Below are 21,673 nucleotides of genomic sequence, written 5' to 3'. Positions count from 1 at the left end.
ACAGGCATTAAAAAAGAAATCTGTGTAGTTCAGCTGCAATAATTCTATGTATTGAAAGAAATTTACTGACCTCCTGAACTACCACAACCAGAAATGCTTTCTCCTGGCGAATAGCCCATTAGGCCACCGTTTCCATTTCCATTTGGATTAGAAGGCACTGTTGCAAGAAGACCTAAGCAACAAAATAAAATATACAGATATAAACAAAGATAGAAAAGAATTAAAAGAGAGTAAATTAAGTTTTCCTCACATAGCAAATTCTCCATCCTCACCCTAAGTGGTTTACCTTTATAACAGGAGAATATCTCTCCATCTTTCCCACTTCTGGGATCTTGCCAAGTAATTCTAGTTCACAGTTACTTAACAGGCACATAATATTCCGCACAGCTTTTTGAATATCATTAGTTGCACATATTCACTGTGTTGGGCTGAAGTGCAACACTTCTTGACTCAATATCCAATATGTGAACATATTGACTGCTTACACCTTCCCGACGAACACAAGTGCAAAGGGGAGGGTCTTTCCTAACTAGGAAGAATGCTACCAGAGGTTTCATTGGTCTCTCAATTATTAATTGCTAGACTGTGAGAGAAGTTTAAGTAAACAAAACCAATAGCCTATAATCATACCCAGTCCTCTGTATCGTGAAAGCTGCTGGTAGATTTGTTTCATCCTCTCAATATTCAGACGACTCGCCTCTGCGTGATTTACCATTGGTTTGGGATAATTAACTCCTATGATACATTTTGCAGCTTTCTGGACGCTCTCTGGGGCATTCCAAGGATCATAGATGTATTTTGCAGGGAAACCTCTAAGTACTGGCAAATAACGTCTTAAAAGAGAGAGAGATAATTTTAAGTATAAAACCACATGACAGCTTAAGTATCATCCATTAATTGCTACAGTTTCTGGATTGTGAGTTACCTGATATAATCCCCATTTGGGTCAGTTCTTCTGCCAAAACCCACTGGACAGTAGCAGTGAAAAAACTGCTGGAAGAAGGAACTACAGGATAGCCACATCCAGCTTCCAGCATTCACACTCCAATCTGCATCAAGTAAGAGCTCTTCGAAGACCTTCAGAAATTAGAGCAAGTTAGTCTGGACATGGCACACCTCTGAAACACCCACTCAGGAATTGCCCTGAGTTTCTAATTTCAGCAGAGGAAACCCAGCTCTCCAACAGATAGCAACACTCTCTCTTACCTGGCAACATTCACAGAATGCTCCGTACGCAATTGCAAGCACTTACCTAAATGCCAAACTCAAATCCAAAGCGCGTTAGCTTATTTGGCTTTTACCCTGTAAAAAACCTTACAGACATCTCAGAAAGCTACAAAAATCTTGCATAAACACATCCTTAAAAAATAAATTCCCAGAGGATGGATAGAACCTGGTTGTTGCAAGTAGCATCATCGCATTTCAACTGACTAAGCTTTGCAAGCTTCCAGAAAACAGGGAACGTTTCCAACTCAAACCATCAGCCTGAATACCACAACTTGTGTGGCACCTTTCACTATGCAAGGTGTCCTTAGAGCAGAATTCAAGAGTTTCAGGGCAGCACAAGCATTCAGAAATTGATGCATGAAGGCAAACAGTTAATCAAGTAAGTCAGAGTTTTGACAATGCTCAAAATGGTAAAGTGAACCACCAGGCATGCTGAATGCTAGGACAGATGATGAACTCTGGTCTGAAGACAAAAAAAGTCTTCTCTGATAGCTTCTACCTCTATTATATGAAAAATAACTAACAAGGAAGGAAAAGACTGATGAGGGTTTTACTTTAAATGTGGAGCTCAATAGCTGTGCAACATTCACGTTTCCAGTATTGAATACTTAAGTATTAACACAGACAACAAAAATTTCTATATAAAATATATCTGCTCAGACAGATTACTAGCAATACAGGCTAACAAGAAACAAAGAGAAGCCTTATTCTTTGAAGCACAACATTCAAGTACCTCTTTTTTTTTATAAAAAGAGTGCATTGAGAAGTAGTTTTCAAAACAGATGTTTACTTAATTCATATTTTTCACAAGTTCTGATTTTCCTTTCATGTCCCAAAGAAACCATCTTTATTCACACTAGGACACTGAAACTTAACATCTTACTACTGCCACCCAACCTCAACTAATATTACTCCAATACAAAGCCTGAATAAGGTTACAAGGTTATCTATCTCTACATTACTGAGTAAGACATTAATTCTACAGCAGATGCTGAATCAAGTGTTACAAAAGTATCTTTGTCTGTCTGCAACTATTTGGGACCAAAAAAAAGGTTGTTTTGTAAAAAATAAGGCTTATCTTAAAATATTTTAAAACAACATTTTAAACAGAAAATGATTACTAATGTAACAATCTCTTTAGGTGAACATTAAGTGTTAGCACACAATTGTTCCACTAGATGCTGCCATGTAATAAGGCTTTGAAAATAACGTCACTGTGGAAGGACAGATTAACTTTTGCTACAGGCTTATGAATTAAGACATCCTTCCTAAAGTCTGGGCCCTCCATATATCTGTAATATTTCAAAATTCAGACCAAATTGGCATTTATCTGTAATATACAGCTTTGGTGTTTGGCTGAGTTACCTACGCATGTGTATCTATGAATGGTAAAAGGAAAATTCCTGAAGTAGATTATGTTGTTGTATAACCAAGATATGGTTATTTTTTAAATGAAAGGTATTTGCTTGCAACTGATTTAAGTGAAATTTCTGAAGTTTATATTAATATATAAACAAGGTCACAATCCTGATGGCAAGTAAATTCTCCTTCAGATTTCAAAAAAACTAATTCATTATTATTGCTCAGTAGATGTGCTACCTTCTAAAACCATAAAGCTCACTCAAGGGTTGAGATTAAATTATTCCATTCTTTTCTTCAAAAGACTGACATTTGTAATTTGAACTTGAACATCTCTTGGATACTGGCATAGAAATTTGCTGTGAAACTTCAGCCAAATCACGTTGCCCATACTCACACTTCTAACATTGGGCAAAGGGACAGAAATTGCTGAAAGGACGTTCTTAGCTTTTAACTTTCTCCCTTTAATTCCCATGGTGCTTTCTTTTTGCAGGGAAGATGTGAGATGTGAACAGAAACTGTTCTTACGGTTTAACTAGAAAGGAATTTCAATTATAAGAGTAATCCACATTTATTTGCCAAGATTTAGGAAGAAATCTCAAACTTAAAAAGAATTTCAGACCTTCTCTGACTGAAAAAAAGTCATTTAATATTCCAATCAAAGGGGACATTCAACAAGCAAAACCTCAGTACCATGGGTTTAAAGGTTTAAAATCCAACTTACACCACATAGTAATGACAACTATAGAATGACTATCTGAAATTTTAACAAGCACTTTAAGAAATTCGAGAATAAAAAACCAATACCTTCATTCCTTCTTCCCAACTAATCCAGAGATCACCTCGAGTCAAAAAGCATGCTACAGCATGCCGGGCTAAATGGTGAATCCAACCTTCTTGACGAAGCTGTGTCATAATGGCATCAATCCAAGGAAAACCCGTCCTGCCTTCTGCCCATTTGGCCAAAGCCTCAGGATTCTTATCCCATGGAATTTGAACACAGATAGGATTCCCCTCCATTTTATCAAAACGTGGATTGTTAGTTGCAGCTGTGTAGAAAAATTCACGCCACAACAGCTGGCCATAGAGGGAGAGGGGAGGAGAGCTGTTCTTTTTTACCTGAAGATCATCATTGAAGAAAAACATTGTAATTAGGAGAACTAGGGAAAAAACATAGCATCTAAGAATGTATAGCTGACTACATAGAAATCATACCTTTTTGTACAGATCTGTTAACTTGAAATAAAAGAGCCGACAGGACAAACAGCCAAAACGGAGGTAAGGACTGAGTCCTGTAGGGCTCGCCAGAAGGGAATTTGCATTCATTCGTGGTCTTTCAAAGTTTGCTACCCAAGCCTTAAGAAAACAAGACAGACAAAAAAACCCACACATCAGTCTACAGGCTAGGTAGCAATTTGTAAACATAAAGGAAGAAATCTCACAATGTCTAAAACTGAATCCAGACACTGGACAGATGATCATGTTACTAGACGATATCTAGAGGTTCCTTTCAAATGAGTAGAATCTCTAGAAGGTGATTTATCTCATTGTAGAAGGCATGAGCTGTCTTCCAGAACTACTTACCTCTGTATTTAAGGGAAAGGGATAACTTCAACAACTAGCAATGTCAGCTTTTAGAGGAATTCCCCTTCAAAGTTATAAAAAGTATGTTTCAAGTAAAAATATGTCCAAAGAATATTTTTTTTTGGTGCAGAAAACAGTATAACAGACTTTCTCTGAATCACAGAATTTTTTTAGCTGGAAGAGACCTTTAAGATGGAGTCCAGTCTTTGTCCCAGCCCCATCAACCACCACAGCATTTCCCTAAGTGCAACGTCCAACTGCCTCTTAAACGCCTCCAGGGATGGTGACTCCATCACCTCCCTGGGCAGCCCGTTCCAATGCCTGACAACCCTTTGAGTGAAGAAATTCCCCTTCATATCTAGCCTGAACCTCCTCTGGTACAACTTGAGGCCATTTCCTCTTGTTCTATTGCTTGTTCCTAGGGAAAACAGACGGACTCCTGTCTCACAATGACTTCCTTTCAGGTAGTTCTAGAGAGTGATAAGGTCTTCCCTGAGGCTTCTTTTCTCCAGAGTGAACAGCCCCAGATCCCTCAGCCGTTCCTCAGATGAGATGTGCTCCAAATCCTTTACTAGCTCGGTAGCTTGCCTCTGTAACCTCTCCAGCACCTCAATTTCCTTCTTGTAGAGAAGGGCCCAAAACTGGACACAGTATTTGAGGTGCAGCCTCATCAAAGCCTAGTACAGGGGAATGATCATCTCCCTAAACAGCAACTTGATTTATATTATCATATGGAGGCCCTGAGTTCAAGTTTGTGGTTTTGATTATTTTTTTACAATGACTTGCCCAATTCTTCTTATATGCTATTGAAAAGAACAACTATGTTTCCCAGATGTGTCACACTTGCAATGAATCTGAAACATACCTTTCGCTCTAAGTGTCTTTCTAATCGAGTAAGAGCTTCTGTTTCTCCCCCTGGCCATACTGCAGAAGGCAGACCATCTGTGTCAAAACCTGAAAAACAAATTGAAACAAGGAAATTCCTTGTTTGCTTATTGCGGAACGCAACAGAATTCCAGCACATCGATACTTGACTATGTTCTGTTGTATCTGGAGAGTAACCTTAAGTTGAACATGTGGCAAAGTACATGTTTTAAAACAGCATGCAACCACATCTTACTAAAGCACATTTCATACCTCTAACTTGCAACAAAATCCAATTTTTACTTTTACATTCACATTAGTTTACAAGTTTTACATGGTGAATGGTCTTACTTCAATTCCACTCATTCCATTCTCTGCACAAAGAGAACTTTCTATATTTTTTCGAAGTATTTTTGAGTTATCTGCAATATGCAGGTATTTTAAAAATTAGTACTAAGAAGCAATAACCGCGCTCTTGCAATTTACAGAATCGAGTTAAAAGCATGAGTGCTAACTTCAGAACATTCCTAGGTTTTATGGTCCCTGAACAGAGGGTTTATGATCTGTTTGATGATAAACATACATTTGAGCTGCAAGAGGAAGATGAAAAGAAGGCAACAAGATTTCTTACACACTCTCACATCTCCTCCAAGATTGTTCACCAGGTGCAGGAGACAATATGTCTGCCTATAGTTTAAACACTGCATAGTGAGATCTTTTCTTCTTAAAATGACTTTAAAAGCAAAGTCTGTTGTACAAGAGTTCAAATAGGCTAGACAGAGCAGCCAGAGCTTAGCCAAAATCTGTCTAGACCCTTTTGTTAGCAATTTGTACATGACGTTACATTTGCTTGTATTTTGGGGCAGGGGTGGGGGGTTCAAGTAAAGGAGAAGGAGATTCACAGGACAATAGCTTGATATTATTTCTTACAATTAAATTTACAGACATGAGACTTTGTTTTTCCCAAGAAACTTCTGAAACAATTATTTGCCTCGTTATTATCATCGTTTTTTGGGCATTGCAACACTAGAGAGTTTTAAAAATTAATTTGTAAAATGACAGATTAATGACCTGAAGCACAAAGATACCAAATGCATTTAATGCAAAATGAAGTATCAAAGGCTATTTAGTAGCTTAATGACTACTTGGCACCATGGGAAAACAGCTAAGGTTGCACTGCAAGAAGTCAAACAGTACTTAGTGTAGTTTGATCTATTTGACCTCCCATTTAAAAGAAAACAGCTAAAATTTACAGAATTGATCATCCTTTTTCATTCCTTTCATATATTAGAATTGGCACAGGTTTAACAATTAACTATAAGCAGGACACTTCTCACTGTTATCTCAAGCATTACGCTTTTAGTGGTAGATTACATCTTACTTGTTTGACAGTGTCAAAGCAAACTTAGAACATACCCAGCTCTTCAAGTGATGGGACACCGTATTTCTCGTCATGGTCATCAGAAACTGGAGTAGTACATTTTTCCATTACTTCTGGCGTTATAGTCTCCACTGGCATCTCCAGTGGTTCCATTCTACTAATTAGTGTCTGGAATCGCTTGTAAGTAAGCGGAGGCTGTCCTCCATTTAATTCTATTATTCTGGATTGAAAAAGAGAGACAAAAGAAAAAACATGTCAGACAGTTTATAACAATTACTTTTTTTTTAAATATAAAACATATACATAGATAAATCTCTTCTTTCCTGCTTCTAATATGACACATGACAGATATATATAGAGTAATCCAGATGTTTTAAACTATAATTTTACCATTTTTCATTCCTCACTAAAAAGACGTATTTATAACCAAGTCACCTTCTTCTTCATTCCTGAGCTGAGGAAAGTTCCTCAGGAATGACAAATAATGAATACAGGCAGCACAAGGCAAACAGAAATTCTGATCACAGAATCTTAAGGGCTGGAAGGGACCTTGAAAGATCACCTAGTCCAACTCCCCTGCCAAAGCAGGACCACCTATAGACTGGGTCACACAGGAACTTGTCCAGGTGGGTTTTGAATGTCTCCAGAGAAGGAGACTCAACAACCCATCTGGGCAGCCTGTTCCAATGCTCCGTCACCCTCACAGTGAAGAAGTTTCTCCTTATCTTTCTTTGGAACCTCTTATGCTCCAGCTTGTACCTGTTGCCCCTTGTCCTATCCATTGGACATCAATAATAGCTACATAAAGATACATCCAAGTCACCTACAAGATTAGGCTAATTTGTATTTTTTTTCTCCCCTATTCTGGTATTGATAACAGAAGTTAACACTACAATTGTCTTACTTCGGAGAAAAATGAATGCATAGTTTATACACGATGACCACTGGAAAAAACACAGTTTCCATATGTAAGGCAACAATGCAAAATGTATCTAAAAATCTTCAAACAGGAAAGCTTCAAAGAAATAATTTACAAAGTTATAGAAAGAAATTAGTCAATATTAAGAGAGGCCAAGTCATACTTTCAAAGAGTTTGTGGATTACGTTTCTATAATAGGGAGCTTATATTAATCCGTTTAAATAGATCAGTGGGAAAAAATAGACAAGACATTAAGTAAGGCAACACAGGGATATCAAACAATCCCAAATTACTTACTGGATATATAACTGATAGGAAAGACTTCTTGAAAAGTAAAGGACTTTGTGCTAACTTGGTGTATGGCAAGTGAAATAAGGACCAAATCAAACAAAACAACTGAGCAGTGACAGATCTTATTTGAGAGAAGTTACACGCATGTTGGAGTAACCTCATTATAAAAGACAGATAATTAACATGACCGTTCTTTTCAAAAGAACCCCGAATTGCAACTGTACTTCAGATAGTTACGTATCATTTCCTGGAGTTGCAAAGCTCTACTCAATATGAAGTAAAATTTGAATGGAGTGACAGAAACATAAATTTGCAGCCTTCCTAACCCTAAAGTGCTCTGCATAGAAAGTAGCACATTATATCTAACCAAATACTACATAAAATTCATACTCTTCTCAAAATCAGAGGTAATGGTAACTTACTTGTCTAGGTCGTATAATGTATGGGAAATGCGAACAATAACCTCCACTCCAGCTTCACTAGCCAGCTTTTTAATTGCTGCATCTCTTTCCTTCCCAAATGGTTCAGAATCATATTCAATAGAAAGCTTTGCAATATTCCACTCCTGCAACATAAAACAGAAATACAGTCGTTCAAGAACTCATGAGCTTAATGGAGAATGAGTGAAAGGAGAAGAGGAAGGACAGGGACAAGACGCAACACCAGCTAGTACCTGGGGATAGTCAGAAATACACAAAGGCCTACAATACGTTCAGACATCCCAACTCACAAAAATACAGTTCAACATTTTGGCATCTAAGTAGGGATTAAGCACTTTAAAAAAGTGTATCTTGCTCTTTACTGTGGGTGCACACAGTAATGGGTCAACTTCTGTGCAAAATTTTAGAACTCATCTCTAACATAAGGATTCACATACTTTAAGAGACAAAACAGAAAGGAAAGATGACAGAAGCTGTCTTCTGCACGTTCATCAGCAGCAGTATCTTGCTCTGTAGAAAAGCTTTTCAGGTACGTCTGTCAACTTTTAACAGCAGAACTGAAGTTTCAGGGCTGGGGAAATATACCTCCTTCCGACCCACTACATATTTCCTTCCCTATTCCAAACCCCTCTCTCTCATCCACCAGAATGGACAATCTTAAAATTCTCAATTTGGGGGGGGGGGGGGGGGGGGGGGGAGAAGGAATTGGTAAAAAAAAATCTCTCTAAAAAGAGAATGCCTTCAAATCTAATACCCTTTATGTCACAGATACTGCTCCCAAGGGGAACAGGTGAGGGAAAAGCAGTGAAAAATCAGCAAATAGCTAAGGCTTCTGCAACAGTAGGAAACTGGAAAGGTGAAGTAAGCACAGAAGGGTCCAGAAACCCATCCTGACAATCAAACTCAGATAAATACCTTTCTAATATCTCAGAATCATTACCAGTTGATTTATATGTGTCAGCCTGACTATTTCTGAGAACTGGATTTACACCAAAGAGGCAAAGGGCACTCTTTGCTGTTCGCATAAGGTGCTGTTTCACTTCCTAACTCTAGCTCTCTCCTAGATAAAGCCCAGGTACAGCCCTGAGGACAAGTAATTCTAAGGAGTCTTTGCTCTTTGAAAGAAGACTTAGCTCTTTTCATGTCAAGTCTCCCAAGACTGACCCAGCAGGCCCTGAATCCTCAAGCAACTTCCTACACCCTCACACAACATTTATTTCCCATCTCATAATGTAAAACCAGTCTGACAAGTCACAGAAGATATTTTTCTAAAACGTTTTTTGCCTCTGGCATACTGCAAAGAAAACCATAAAAATGCACCCAAGAGCCAGAGCCGTGTCCCCAAGGGAGCCAAGGAACTCTGAGACAAGTGCTGCATGACGCAAGTATACCCAGATCACATCTGATTTTGGCTGGAGTAGTTCATTATCTTCACAATAGCTACTACGGGCCTACGTTCTTGAAACAGTGTTGATAACACAGGGACCTTTTAGTTACTGCTGTCCAGGGCTTACACACTTTTTCTGCCTCTCTCTGCCCACGAGCAGGCTGGGGGTGCACAAGAAGTTTGGAGAGGACACAGCTAGGACAGCTGATCCCAACTGACCAGAGGGATACCCCAGACTATATGGCATCATGCTGAGCATGTAAAGCTGGGTGAAGGAGACGGAAAGGAGGGATATTTGGAGAGTTGGCTTTTGTCTTCCCAAGCAGCCACTACATGTGATGGGGTCCTGCTTCCTGGAGACAGCTGAACACCTGCCTACCCATAGGAAGTGGGGAATTAATTCCTTGCTTTGCTTGTGCTCATGGCTTTTCCTTTACCTATTAAACCGCCTTTAAATCAACTCATGAGTTTTCTACTGATACATTTAAAGAATTAAAGAGATTGTTCCAGTTCTATTTTCCTTATCCAGTCCCAAGGAGCTGGAAAACTGAGCAGAAGGGACGTTTAAGGGAATGAGACAAAACCCAACCAAACCGTGAGTGGTTCAAGTAAACCAACAGGTGCCAAGTGAGTGCCTGATACTAGTGGAAGTTGCACGTTTGCAGTCAGATGGAACCACCACTCTGACTCACTTAAATTCCGTCCAAACAAAAAAACGTCCAAAAAAAACCCATCCAAACAAAAAAATCTAAAAATAATTTTGCAAAGACCTCCAAAGTCCAGTTGTAAAAATACTGTCTTTATGCACTACTATGCACTAGCCTAGAGAACAACAGCCTACTGCTGCTATCTGGATCACTGTTAGCTAGTACCATTGAAAGCATGTGGTACTGAATTCAGTGTCTTAAGCTGCTCCAAAAGACTGGAAAGAGGAAAGTAAACAGTCATATATATACACACACACACATAAATGAAACAGTCTAAAAGGTCCTTTTGCAAGAAACTACCCTTCAGTCTGTGAAAGAGAGAATCCAAATAAGAAACAGCTGTGAAACACTTATCAACATTTATCCCCAGGAAATCCACAGATGCTGGCATCTGTGATAGTGAAATTTCCATGGAACCCTAACTCCTCCCATTTTTTACTTAGTTATCTCCCAGCCAAAAAAAAAAAAAAAGTGTTCTTCAGGATCAGGATCATTGCTCACTTTTGAGACACTTAATGAGAATGACCTAAAAAACTTTGCTCAGCATTATATGCCCTCTACTGCACTGGACATGCCTGACATACATCTACTACTCAAGCAAAAGAGACCATGAGATTATTGACATGAGATAGATGTACGTTTCAGGACTTCTTCAGTCCAAGTTGAAGAAGTCCTCAATAAGCTTCAACAATGCTTTTTATTTGTTTGCGGAGAAAAGATGTCCTGAAGTAAACACTTATCAAGACACTTTTTGGTAACTTTATGAACCAGAGGATATGTTCTTTTCTCAGTGAATGTTCTTTTTTGATTTCTGTACACTATCTATCTGACAAGTTACTGTCATTAACTTTTTAGCACTAATTAATACTCTGAAAACATGGTACTCCAATGCTGTTGGACATAGAAAAAGAATTAGTCTAGTAGCAAGATCTGACACAGATGCTGATAAAGTGGCCATTAAAGTATTTAATAAAACTCAGGACAAGTCACTGAAGTCCAGAAGGCAACACACACAACAGTAAGATCTTTGCCCCTTTTTAAAAGCAATCAAATCAAATTTGGCAGACACATACAATAAGCTTGAATATCTGAGGGAAGCTGCAAACAGCAATTAATGCCACAGTACATGTACAAGGAATTCTTCACTGAGGGGAAAATCAAGAAAAGTCCAGTCAAAGTAACAGCCAGTTAATATTTCACAATTAAAACATGAGAAGATAGAAGTTTGATTGAGTTTTCAGCTTGATACTGAAGACTTGGGAATCAAAGTCTTGAACACAACCTCTTTTGGAAGCCAGATATTTATTTTTATCCTCACAGTCTTGCTCATCTCAGTCACCTCAAACCAGTCATTCCACAAAAACTTTTGAATCAATGTGCAAAGTGTTCATTTTTATTATCCTATTATTCTGTTGTTACTTTAAACACTACTATCCATGGAAGACTAATTAATCCTAGAATTATAGAAGTTGGAGGGACCTCTAAAGATTAACTAAGACCAACCCTCTGCTAAAGCAGGTTCACTTCAATCAGGTCACACAGGAATGCGTCCAGGGTGGTTTTGAAAGCCTCCAGAGAAGGAGTTTCCACACCCTCCCTGGGCAGCCTGTGCCAGAACCCCCTCACCTCAACAGTTAAGTAGTTTTTCCTTAAGTTTAAATGGAACTTTGTGTTCCAGATTATGTCCATTACTCTTCATCCTGTCACTGGACACTACAGAAAAAAAAGTGATATCCCATCCTCTTGAAGTGCATTTTTGCAAATACTTGTAAGTATGAGATCACCCCTGAGTCTCCTCCACGTTAAACAGCCACAGTTCCCGCAGTCTTTGCTCATAAGGAAGATGCTCCAGTCCCCTCACCATCTTAGTGGCCCTGTGCTGGACTCTCTCCAGCACTTCCCTGTCCCTCTTGAGCTGGGCAGCCTAGGAGTGGACACAGGACTCCAGATGAGGCCTCACCAAGACAGAGTAGAGGGGGAGAAGAACCTCCCTTGACCTGCTGGCTAGACTCTTCTTGACGCATCCCAGGATGCCATTGGCCTTCTTGGCCATGAGGGCACATTGCTGGCTCATGGTTAGTTTATTATCAACCAGGACTCTCAGGTCTCTCTCTGCAGAGCTGCTCTTCAGCAGTTCGACCCCCAGCCTGTACTGGTGTGTGGTGTTGTTCCTTCCCAGATGCAGGACTCTGCGCTTATCTTTGTTGAACCTCATGAGGTTCCTCTCTGCCTACTCTCAAGGAGGTTGAGATCCTACTGAATGGCAGCACAGCTTTCTGGGGAATCAGCCAGTCCTCTCTGTTATATCAATATTATCAGTAACAATACCTCACAGCTTTAATTTGCCCATTAATATGACCCTCTAACTAAAAAAAAAAAAAATTAAAAAAATAAATCTTTAAGTCCTTTGACTAGAAACTGCTTCATGGCTGCACTATGTTTCTACCAAGCCTACTTAAAGCTTATTCAATCACTTTTAATGACCAAAAAGCAACTGTAGCAGATATATGGCCTAAAAACACTGCTTTTACCGGTCAGGCTTTGAACCTGGATTCGCGTGCACAGAATTACATTTTGGTATCTCAAAGGGAGTCTGGAAAGTTTAGTAATGTATAGTATCTACACTTAGCAAATCATTAGAAATTTATTCAGTTTCTGAAAAAAAAAAGGAAAACAAAATCTGTGAAGTCGAAGAGTGACTCAGTTAAGTCGCCAAGATGCACATTACAGGGGAAAATCCCAAATCTAACAAAAATAACCCTGAAGAGAAACTGCAAGGATAGTTAAGCGCCTGCATGGTTAACAGCTTGCACTGAAGTATATAGTACAAGAAATACTCTTAGTTTAAATCAGCTTGCCAGTCACATGTATGCATAGAAACAATAACTGCAAGACGGCATTTACCTTAAAAAGTCTGGGGAAAACATCTGCTGGCTGTCCACGAATGACAAACAAACGTGAATTCAGTTTCCGTAAATTGGCATCAAGGTCTTCGAGACACTGAAGCAGGAACCTGCAAGGAAATGCAAAGAAACGTTTATTTTGTCAGGCAAAACAAGAGAATTTTACAACAGAAAACGGGAACAAAGGAGAACAATACACGAAAGACTATCAGAGCTTCTGTATTTGGTGCATATTTTGGTGAGGTATGGATATTCATATGCCAATTGCACTTAGCTTTCAGTAGTTGGTCACTCTAAAGAAAAAAGCACACCACAGAAAAAAAAACCCAACAGACAATCAGCTGTTGGCATACTGATAATAAACTTGATCCAAGTCCTTCTTACAACACAGCAGTCTAAACTGTTACTAAAAACAGCTCACGAGAGGACTACATGCTCCTAACCATGCCTTTGGCCTTCATTTCTAAAATAGGTCGCTATGCAACAGTTTCATGCTTCTTGGCTGTAACTTCACCTTAATTATTTAATGAGCAGCAAATCAGCAAACAAGGAAAAGGAAAAAAAAAAGAGGCTGCGCAATGCTGAAAGTCTTCAAGAGCAACAGGTAGTTGCACAAAAGATGTTGAGACAGGTTCACATCTCAGATTTATTAGTGGGTATGGCAACTAAAAATAACTCCAAAGGTGAAAGTTGTTTGGGGGGAGATATTAAAAAAAAATTTAAAAAGAAAGAAAAAAAAAAGAGGAGATACTCAGGACTCTGAAGTAAATTCTCAAAGTAAGGAGGCTTAGAGGAGTTCTTATCACTCTCTACAACTACCTGAATGAAGTTTGTGGTGAGGTGGGGGTCAGTCTGTTCTTCCAAGTGACAAGTGATAGGAGAAGAGTCAATGGCCTCAAGTTGCACCAGAGAAGGTTTAGATTGGATATTAGTGAAAACTTCTTCCCTGAAAGGGTTTTTAGACATTGGCACAGGCTAACCAGGGAGGTGGAGTCTCCATCCTTGAAGATGTTTATAAAACTTTTAAATGAGGCAATTAGGAACACAGTTTAACAGTGGGCTTGGCAGTGTTAGGTTAGTGGTTAGACTCAATCTTAGAAGTCTCTTCTAACTAAATTTATTCTGATTCTGCAAGAGGAAAAATGAAAACTACTCCTTGCAGTCAGCCAGAGAGAGATGTTGGTGATCCCTAGATGCATGTCCTTCCCCTGCACTCCTCTCCAGTGTAACAAGTAGTTTCTCCACAGTATTTTACCTCATAGTAACAATACAGTGTTCACCAGGAGCTGCTCAAACCCTGTCAGCTGCTCTTACTTTCAATGTTGTTGGCATTTACTAAAGTGCGTGCTGATCAGTGCAGCTGCTGAGTCAGAGCCTGACAGTTATTAACCCCTGTGTACACATTATTGAATCGCCTGCCATAAATCAAAAGCTACACCCAAAGGGAGCAAAGAAGAGAAGATTCTGACACTGTAGGTCATTAGTACCAAGAGAGCTTGCTGTAGTGACGCTATGTGCAGATGCAAGGCCAGGAGAATAAGATCAACGTAGGGGAAAGCATTGCACTGGGCCCACAGCCTGGTGAAAGGGTGTGGAGCTACCAGGACACGGCACACTGCACCACTGCATGTGTCCCCAGCACTACAAAGGAACCGAGCAACCAAGTTTACTAAAATCACAAGTTCATAAAAACACACAGGCTTTTAAGAAAGAATCTTAAGAAATATCTAGTTACAATGAAAATGTTACATCTTCTAGGAGCGATATAGCATACATGCCTGTTGTAAATCTACAACTGTTTATATTTTCTGGACACTTAGCAATATATAAGTGATGCCTCCCTAACAGACATTGCCTACAGCTTTATTTGGAAAAAAGAAAAAAAAAACAAACCCAAAATAATATATAGAAGGCTGTGAGGAAACCCTCCTAGCTACTATTAAATACCTAAAACGCATAGCTCACTTGGCCTGAAAAGGTAACAGCAGGCAAGTCCAAGAAGCTAACGCTGTACAAGAATACAACAGCTTCTTGGCTGATAACTATGCTCATAGATTTTATGAGTGCAACAAACCAAAAATGCCTACTTCTCTCACTTTGCTAAACCTTGTTTTGAATAAACACTGAGGCAGGGAGATCGTGAAGGTATAAATGTAAAAGAAACTTCTGTATATTCATGTAGCTAGAAACCACACAGAAGTCATTTTAAGAATCAGATGGGAGTCCATATGCTTTTATCAGGTTGAATTTGGGCCCCATGTTCCCAGGTCTAATAATCAGTCTTAATGACAGATCTAATACATAATCTTATCCATGTGAAACTTGCTTTCAAGGAGCATCTGCATCCATATATACCGTACAAATCATAATGAAGACAAATTGCAATTGTCTTGGATACTTTTGGAACAGTCCAGGAGAGGTTTGGGTTGGTTTTCTTTTTTTCTTTGTTTGATTTGATGGGGTTTTGTTGTGGTATTGGTTTTCTCATTCTGTTTTTTAAGTTATCACAGAATATAGGGAAAGGGTAGGAAGAGAAGCTGGTGATGTAATATGCTCATAACAGTCAAACAAAGAAAAAAAACCCCATCTGTCAGAAAACTGTTAGGTTTTTCCCTATTTGCACCTCAGTTACCTCTATTTTCTCAAACTCTTTTCTTCCTACCTGACCACAACATACAACTTCCAGTCTGAACTTGGCACAAAATCCTATTCAAGAAGATTACATACACTGACCCAGTCTCCAATTCACATCCAAGATCCCGAAACTTGTCCTTAATACTTCTTAATCTTTATTTTGTTTGTTCCTCAAATCCCCTCTCTTATCTCTCTTAGCTATCTCTTACCACACTCCAGCATTTCAATCTCCATAAAACTATTTCATATCTTGAACAAACATAACGGTGTAGACTCAAACTGTTAAATATATGCAGGAAGGGAGCAGGAGAATAGCCCAAGGACACACACACACTCCCCTTACCTAACCAAAACCAGACAAATTAAAACTAGACAAACCACAGTTTGTGTTGCAAGACTTGCTGAAAGCACATTGTTCAAAAATAATAGACTAAATTAAACCCTAGCCACCTTATGATATGTATAGCAACAGCAGTGCAAAAGAATACTGCTTTTGTCTTTCAGAACACAGATTCAGTTTACTAAGTGGTTACTCAGAGTAAGTATGCACTTTATTAAGCATATTTGAATCTTTCACTTGGACCAAATGTATTTTAACAAAACGTTCTGCAAATAATTAATCTCCTATTTTGTTTTCACCAACCATATTTATGCAATGTCACATCTAGAGGCATTTTCTCATTAAAGTGTTAACAAAAATTGCCTAAACACAAAAGCCTTTACATAGATTTATAGAATCACAGAATAGTTTGGCTTGGAAGGGACTTTTAAAGGCCATCTAGTCCAAGTACTCCTGCAATAAACCTTGCTCAGTTAAAAATCAACCTTCTTAAATCACTGCTTTTAGATACAATCCCTTCCAAGAAAGTTAAGAGTTGAATCAAGTACTTGTCATAACCAAAGTTTTTACTTCCTCTTCCCCATGAGTACTTTTAAAAAAAGCTGCAAAAGCAGCACAGTATCTTTACTGTAGTTAAATGCACGTTAATTATCATCTAGTTTTAAGTATATCTAGATATAAATTACACTAAATTTAAGGAAAGAAAACTCTACCTTTCAGAACTTTAGCATTCATCTAAGGTCTTAGCAGATGTCTGAGTGAATAGGCTGAAGTGAGAGGAAATGTTTTAAGTACAGCTGTCTAACTCCTGCACTTTCTCAGATTTTGGCATGGCATTGTAATGAATTGCATTTATCTCCTGTCCTAGCAAATTAACATTTCATCTATAACACACATACGTATGTCAGGGAGGTGTAATAACACATCCACAACATGCACACCCACACACATTAAGGATACCAATAGAAAAATAATAAAATAGTAATTCTTGTCATTCAACATACTGTCACAGTGAATTATTATGCAATACAGAAGAGAAGAGATTTTAACGTTCCAAGGTATCATTTTGACTGGTAATGCTTGTTTGTATGTGAAAATAGTTTTGAAACGCTCTAATGTCATGCAAGTGCACAAGAACATACAGGTGGTTTTCTCAGTGCAGACATTATTTAAATCCAATTAAGAGCAGCATTCTAGCACAGTCAAAGTAAAATTATTTGAGCTTTCTCTCTGAAGGGATACACCAAAAAGTTCACAAACACGTTCCTTTCAAAATATAATACAAATGAAAATGAATGGTAAATTACTCTGTGATATGAAACCAAGTATGAAACCTCCATCTCATAAAAGTAATTTCAGTATATATGAGCTCTTGAGGCAAAGTTTCTCCATAGTAGCTAATAAGTAATTGCTACTAGGCTTGAACACTATTATACTTTACCCTGAAGTGTGTGGCAATCAGGACCTATTTAAATCTCCCCCTATGGTAACAGCTCATGTTTGCAAGTACACAATCTAAACAAACCTTTTCCTCTCAACCCAACAGTCAATGGGGAAAGCACTCATTTATCACTTATAATGAATATAAAAGGCGGGACAGAGAACTTCTGGAGAGAGTCCAGCGCAGGGTCACCAAGATGATTTAGAGGACTGGAACATCCTGCTGTTTAGTTTAGAAAAGAGGAGACTGAGGGGGGATCTTATTAATATTTACAAATATCTAAATGGCGGGTGTCAGGAGGTTGGGACATCCCTTTTTTCTATAGTATCTAGCAACAGGACAAGGAGTAATGGGATGAACCTGGAACACAAAAAGTTCCATTTAAATATAAGAAAAAAACATTTTACTGTGAGGGTGACGGAGCCCTGGCACAGGCTGCCCAGAGGGGTTGTGGAGTTTCCTTCCTTGGAGGTCTTCAAGACCTTCCTGGACATGTTCCTATGCGACCTCATCTAGCTTGACCTGCCTCTGCAGGGAGGTTGGACTAGCTGATCTCTAAAGGTCCCTTCCAACCCTACCATTCTATGATTCCAAACACTACATGATATGACTTCACTAAAACAACACAAAAAGGATGCACAGATATTTTTCAGACTAGAGCATGACCCCAGGTTTCTGCATCTCATCTTCAACTTCTCTTGGACAAACCAGAAGAGGGAAAATTTCACCAGTAACTTCACAGTAGCAAACCTTGTGAATGACTGAGGTGATGGACAGAGGCAGAAAACACTGACTTACTGTAATACAGGGAAGATGCTGATGCAAAGTAGACTGGTCTTTAAGCAACACTCTTAGAAGGCGTTACACATGTTTTCCCTAGGGGTCATCTAATTATGATACTTAGAATTTTTCTGAGAGCTTCTGAAGACCACATTCTTTAAAAGACGTGCACATTATAATGTAGCTGTTTAATTCAAGAAACTCCACAATCTTCCCTGTTGCAAATTGCGCAAATTCTGCTTGTGGTCCAAGACAAAAACTAAAATAATAAAATATTATGTAATATATCCAATATCTAAATATCAAAATATTCTGCCTACTTGCATCTGAAGAGTGACTGCCAGAAACCGGTTTGCATAATACAGATCATAATTTTAGCTACCATCCAATGGAAATACACTGATACCATCAAGGCAGAAGTTCAAAAAGTTAAATAACTAATAGGTAAGACAGTTAACCATTAACAAAACAAACAAAACTAAGCACTACATCATGTAGCCTTCCTGGCTCTGCACGACTAACATGTCTAAGACTTTCTCCAGGGAAGAAGTCAGGTGCAATCTTTAAAATAAGGCAGCTTTCTTACTTAGGAGAAGACTTGCAAAAAAGGATACAGATATACCATTTAAGGCTACCATTAAGTCTTGTTTTGGGTTACTTTTAGAAGTAATATATGCCCAGAAACCGTAATTACGCAGAACCATCCTTGCCAGTATGAAGACTGTTGCTGGGAATTGAGGGGACTTAAAAATGCAATGATTTCTTTTTCAGGTGTCATTCACATCTGAAAACACTGGTGCCAAGCCATCATCAATCATGAAACTTCAGTTCCAGGTGTTTTTCTGAATTGATCCAGATTCTGAACATAACCATCAGGCAACGCAGGAGCATTATATTGCACAGCCAGTACCACACCAAAGAAAGAAATCTAGTCAGGCTTCCTCAGACTCAGGAAGAAGTTTCAAAATTTTAGTGAAAAAGAATAATGCTAAACATGTTTCATTCCTAAGTTTAATTAACATTTTTTGCCTCTGACTAGTCCTCTTCCAGAAATACACCCAAACTTCTGTTTAACCAATATTTTAAAATAACTTCTACCTACTCACTAGTGCTCAGGCCAAAGCATTAACATCTCTCCAATGAAAGAAATGCACTACTTAACAAGAGACTCATGTCATTAGGATACTTGATTGTCATGTAGACTTAATCTATCAGAATTATCTTAAGTGGCCTGCTAGTTTTCTTCTCCCCATTCAATTTTTTTTCCAACGTTACTATCAAGATATTCATCTTTCAGAGTTTAGTAGAGCTGGATTCAATATAAAGAAAGACTATTACATACTGTACAGCATTAAGCACTTTTTTTTATTTGAGTGTAGTTTACTGCATTAGATCCTTGTTGTATTAATAAATTACGCAACATTTTTTCTCTTCACAGGAAGAGTGAGAGAATGCACATTTCCTTTACGCATACCTGCTACTTTGTCATATATTTGGTTAGGTCACCATGAAAGTCCTCTATTCCCCATACTAGTTTCTAGAGGAATCATAAGGTGGAATCCATGTAATATCAAAACAGCATATAAGACACTGAAGTACCTCAAATCTGATGTACTTTTAAATAAATATATAATTTTATCAGCATATTTTTCCTGTTTGATTGCTACCAACCAATGTGTCTTAGTGAGAGCAGTATATTCTTATGAAACTATAAGAAGATTAAGCTCAGACAGGATTTAAGTGTTATGTACACTCCACCACATCTTTTGGCAGCAAGCCATAGCAATATTTTCCTATTACCAAATCAAGGTCACAGAGGCATGCCTCATTATATTATATTGTTTCAGCAAATACCACAGAGGACTTCCACATCCTTAAAAGGTATACAATAATACATTTCATGGAGATATTATTCCTTAAGCTTATACACCAGAGCAGGAAAAACTTCATGTTATTCAACTCCAGATACTTAAGTGAAGTGGCAGTGGGAGCTAACTAATCTCCTGCAGGGCTGCTCTACAGGCAGTGGAGAAAAAAACAGCTCCTTTAAAGTGCAATTCAGGACTTCAGCATCTTTCATAACTTAGTAAGAGCTGATCCACATGCAAAACCAGAACTAAACAGAGACCACAACCTGCGTCACGCTTGGCTTTCTTCCTCTAACATTTACTATTGTTATATTCTTAAAGCCAAAGCAGAGCTGATGGAAAAAGAATGCAAGATACACCCCAGCCCATCTACAGCTGAAACATTCATAATTGTTTTTTAAGCATTTCTTTTACAGCAAACTCAACTATTTGAAAAAAGGATGAAAAGGCTTCAAATAATAATTGAGAAATAAATGTTTAAAATTTAATCTTTGTGAGCTGAGTCCTTTTAGATGCATCTTCTTTGAAGCTAAGCAGACCATCCCACAGATGGAGTGAGACTAGAATACCAACTAGAGCAAGCAAGACTGCTCTCAAGAGCAGAAGAATCATTTTAATATAACCTACCTTACATTGGACACAAAGCTACCATTTCCTTACACACAATTCCTCATTAATTTCTTTCCAATTGAACTACTCTTTTGAAGGTTAGCATTCTCCAAAGGAAGGAAACACACAGAATTTTTGTCCTATTCAAAAGAGGTTCATAATCTCACAAACAGCAATCTGTATTTGGTGCCTATTTTGCAAGCCATACATCACAGCAAATAGTGCATTTACCTTCTGTAATGACTGGATCTGAACTTCACATTCAACAAGCACCTATTATTCATTTAAAATATTCCCATGTAACTAGCAACAAACATATGAAATTGCTATGTCGTTACAAAGGTCAGCCTTCTGGTGATAGCAGACTAAAAGTGTCCTAAGCTTCCTAAAAAACTCTCTCTCTCAGTGTCTTCCATTCTTTCATGTATATATTCTGTGCTTATTTTCTCTAATGCTCTACGTCCAATCAAATAAATCAAAGACATTATTTTATTTGACTAAATCCTTATGCCTGCTCTTTCCACAGAGAAACTAGTTGGATCCATAAAGGAAAACCCAAGAGCAAATAAAATGTAATTGCACTGCGGACAGCTGGGGCAATAGGATCTAGAAGCAAATTACCAAGAAAAGTTACTTGAGAGTACAGACATGCTCATATCTAAATAAATTTAAATTCTTTATTCTCACATACTCAAGTTCTCTTATTTAAATGAGCAGCTCATAACGCTTGATGTAATTAAAGCAGAGCTGGCCAGCTTTATAAAATAGTTCAGCCACATTATTTTTGGCAATCTAAGCCAGCCATGAGAAAGTAACAGCTATAGCTCATTTCAAAAGAGCAAGTGTGATAACAGCACTATAACAAGATGCAGTCTTGCAATCTGATTCTGAAGGGCAAATTTTAATCTGCCTCTCATTTACTTTAAGCAAACCCTAAAT

The 21,673-nt window shown here is 38.3% G+C and overlaps 1 protein-coding gene across 3 annotated transcripts in view; it reads right to left on the bottom strand.

Moving 5' to 3' along the window:
- CRY1 (cryptochrome circadian regulator 1) overlaps positions 1-21,673 on the bottom strand; it is a 40,391-nt gene that overhangs the window by 5,319 nt on the left and 13,399 nt on the right. For all 3 annotated transcript variants that reach the window (XM_062011755.1, XM_062011763.1, XM_062011745.1), the window contains exons 2-10: positions 13,064-13,172; positions 8,048-8,190; positions 6,451-6,635; positions 5,036-5,124; positions 3,802-3,942; positions 3,394-3,705; positions 926-1,077; positions 631-833; positions 71-172 (exon numbers count right to left, since the gene is read on the bottom strand). In XM_062011755.1, the coding sequence (XP_061867739.1) occupies positions 71-172; positions 631-833; positions 926-1,077; positions 3,394-3,705; positions 3,802-3,942; positions 5,036-5,124; positions 6,451-6,635; positions 8,048-8,190; positions 13,064-13,172 (1,436 nt within the window). The remainder of the gene's footprint in view (positions 1-70; positions 173-630; positions 834-925; positions 1,078-3,393; positions 3,706-3,801; positions 3,943-5,035; positions 5,125-6,450; positions 6,636-8,047; positions 8,191-13,063; positions 13,173-21,673) is intronic.

The sequence above is a fragment of the Colius striatus genome, chromosome 1, assembly GCF_028858725.1.
Source record: "Colius striatus isolate bColStr4 chromosome 1, bColStr4.1.hap1, whole genome shotgun sequence".
Lineage (NCBI taxonomy): Eukaryota > Metazoa > Chordata > Aves > Coliiformes > Coliidae > Colius > Colius striatus.
Note: the sequence above shows the minus strand (reverse complement) of the source record. Positions and strands in the feature narration are given on the sequence as shown.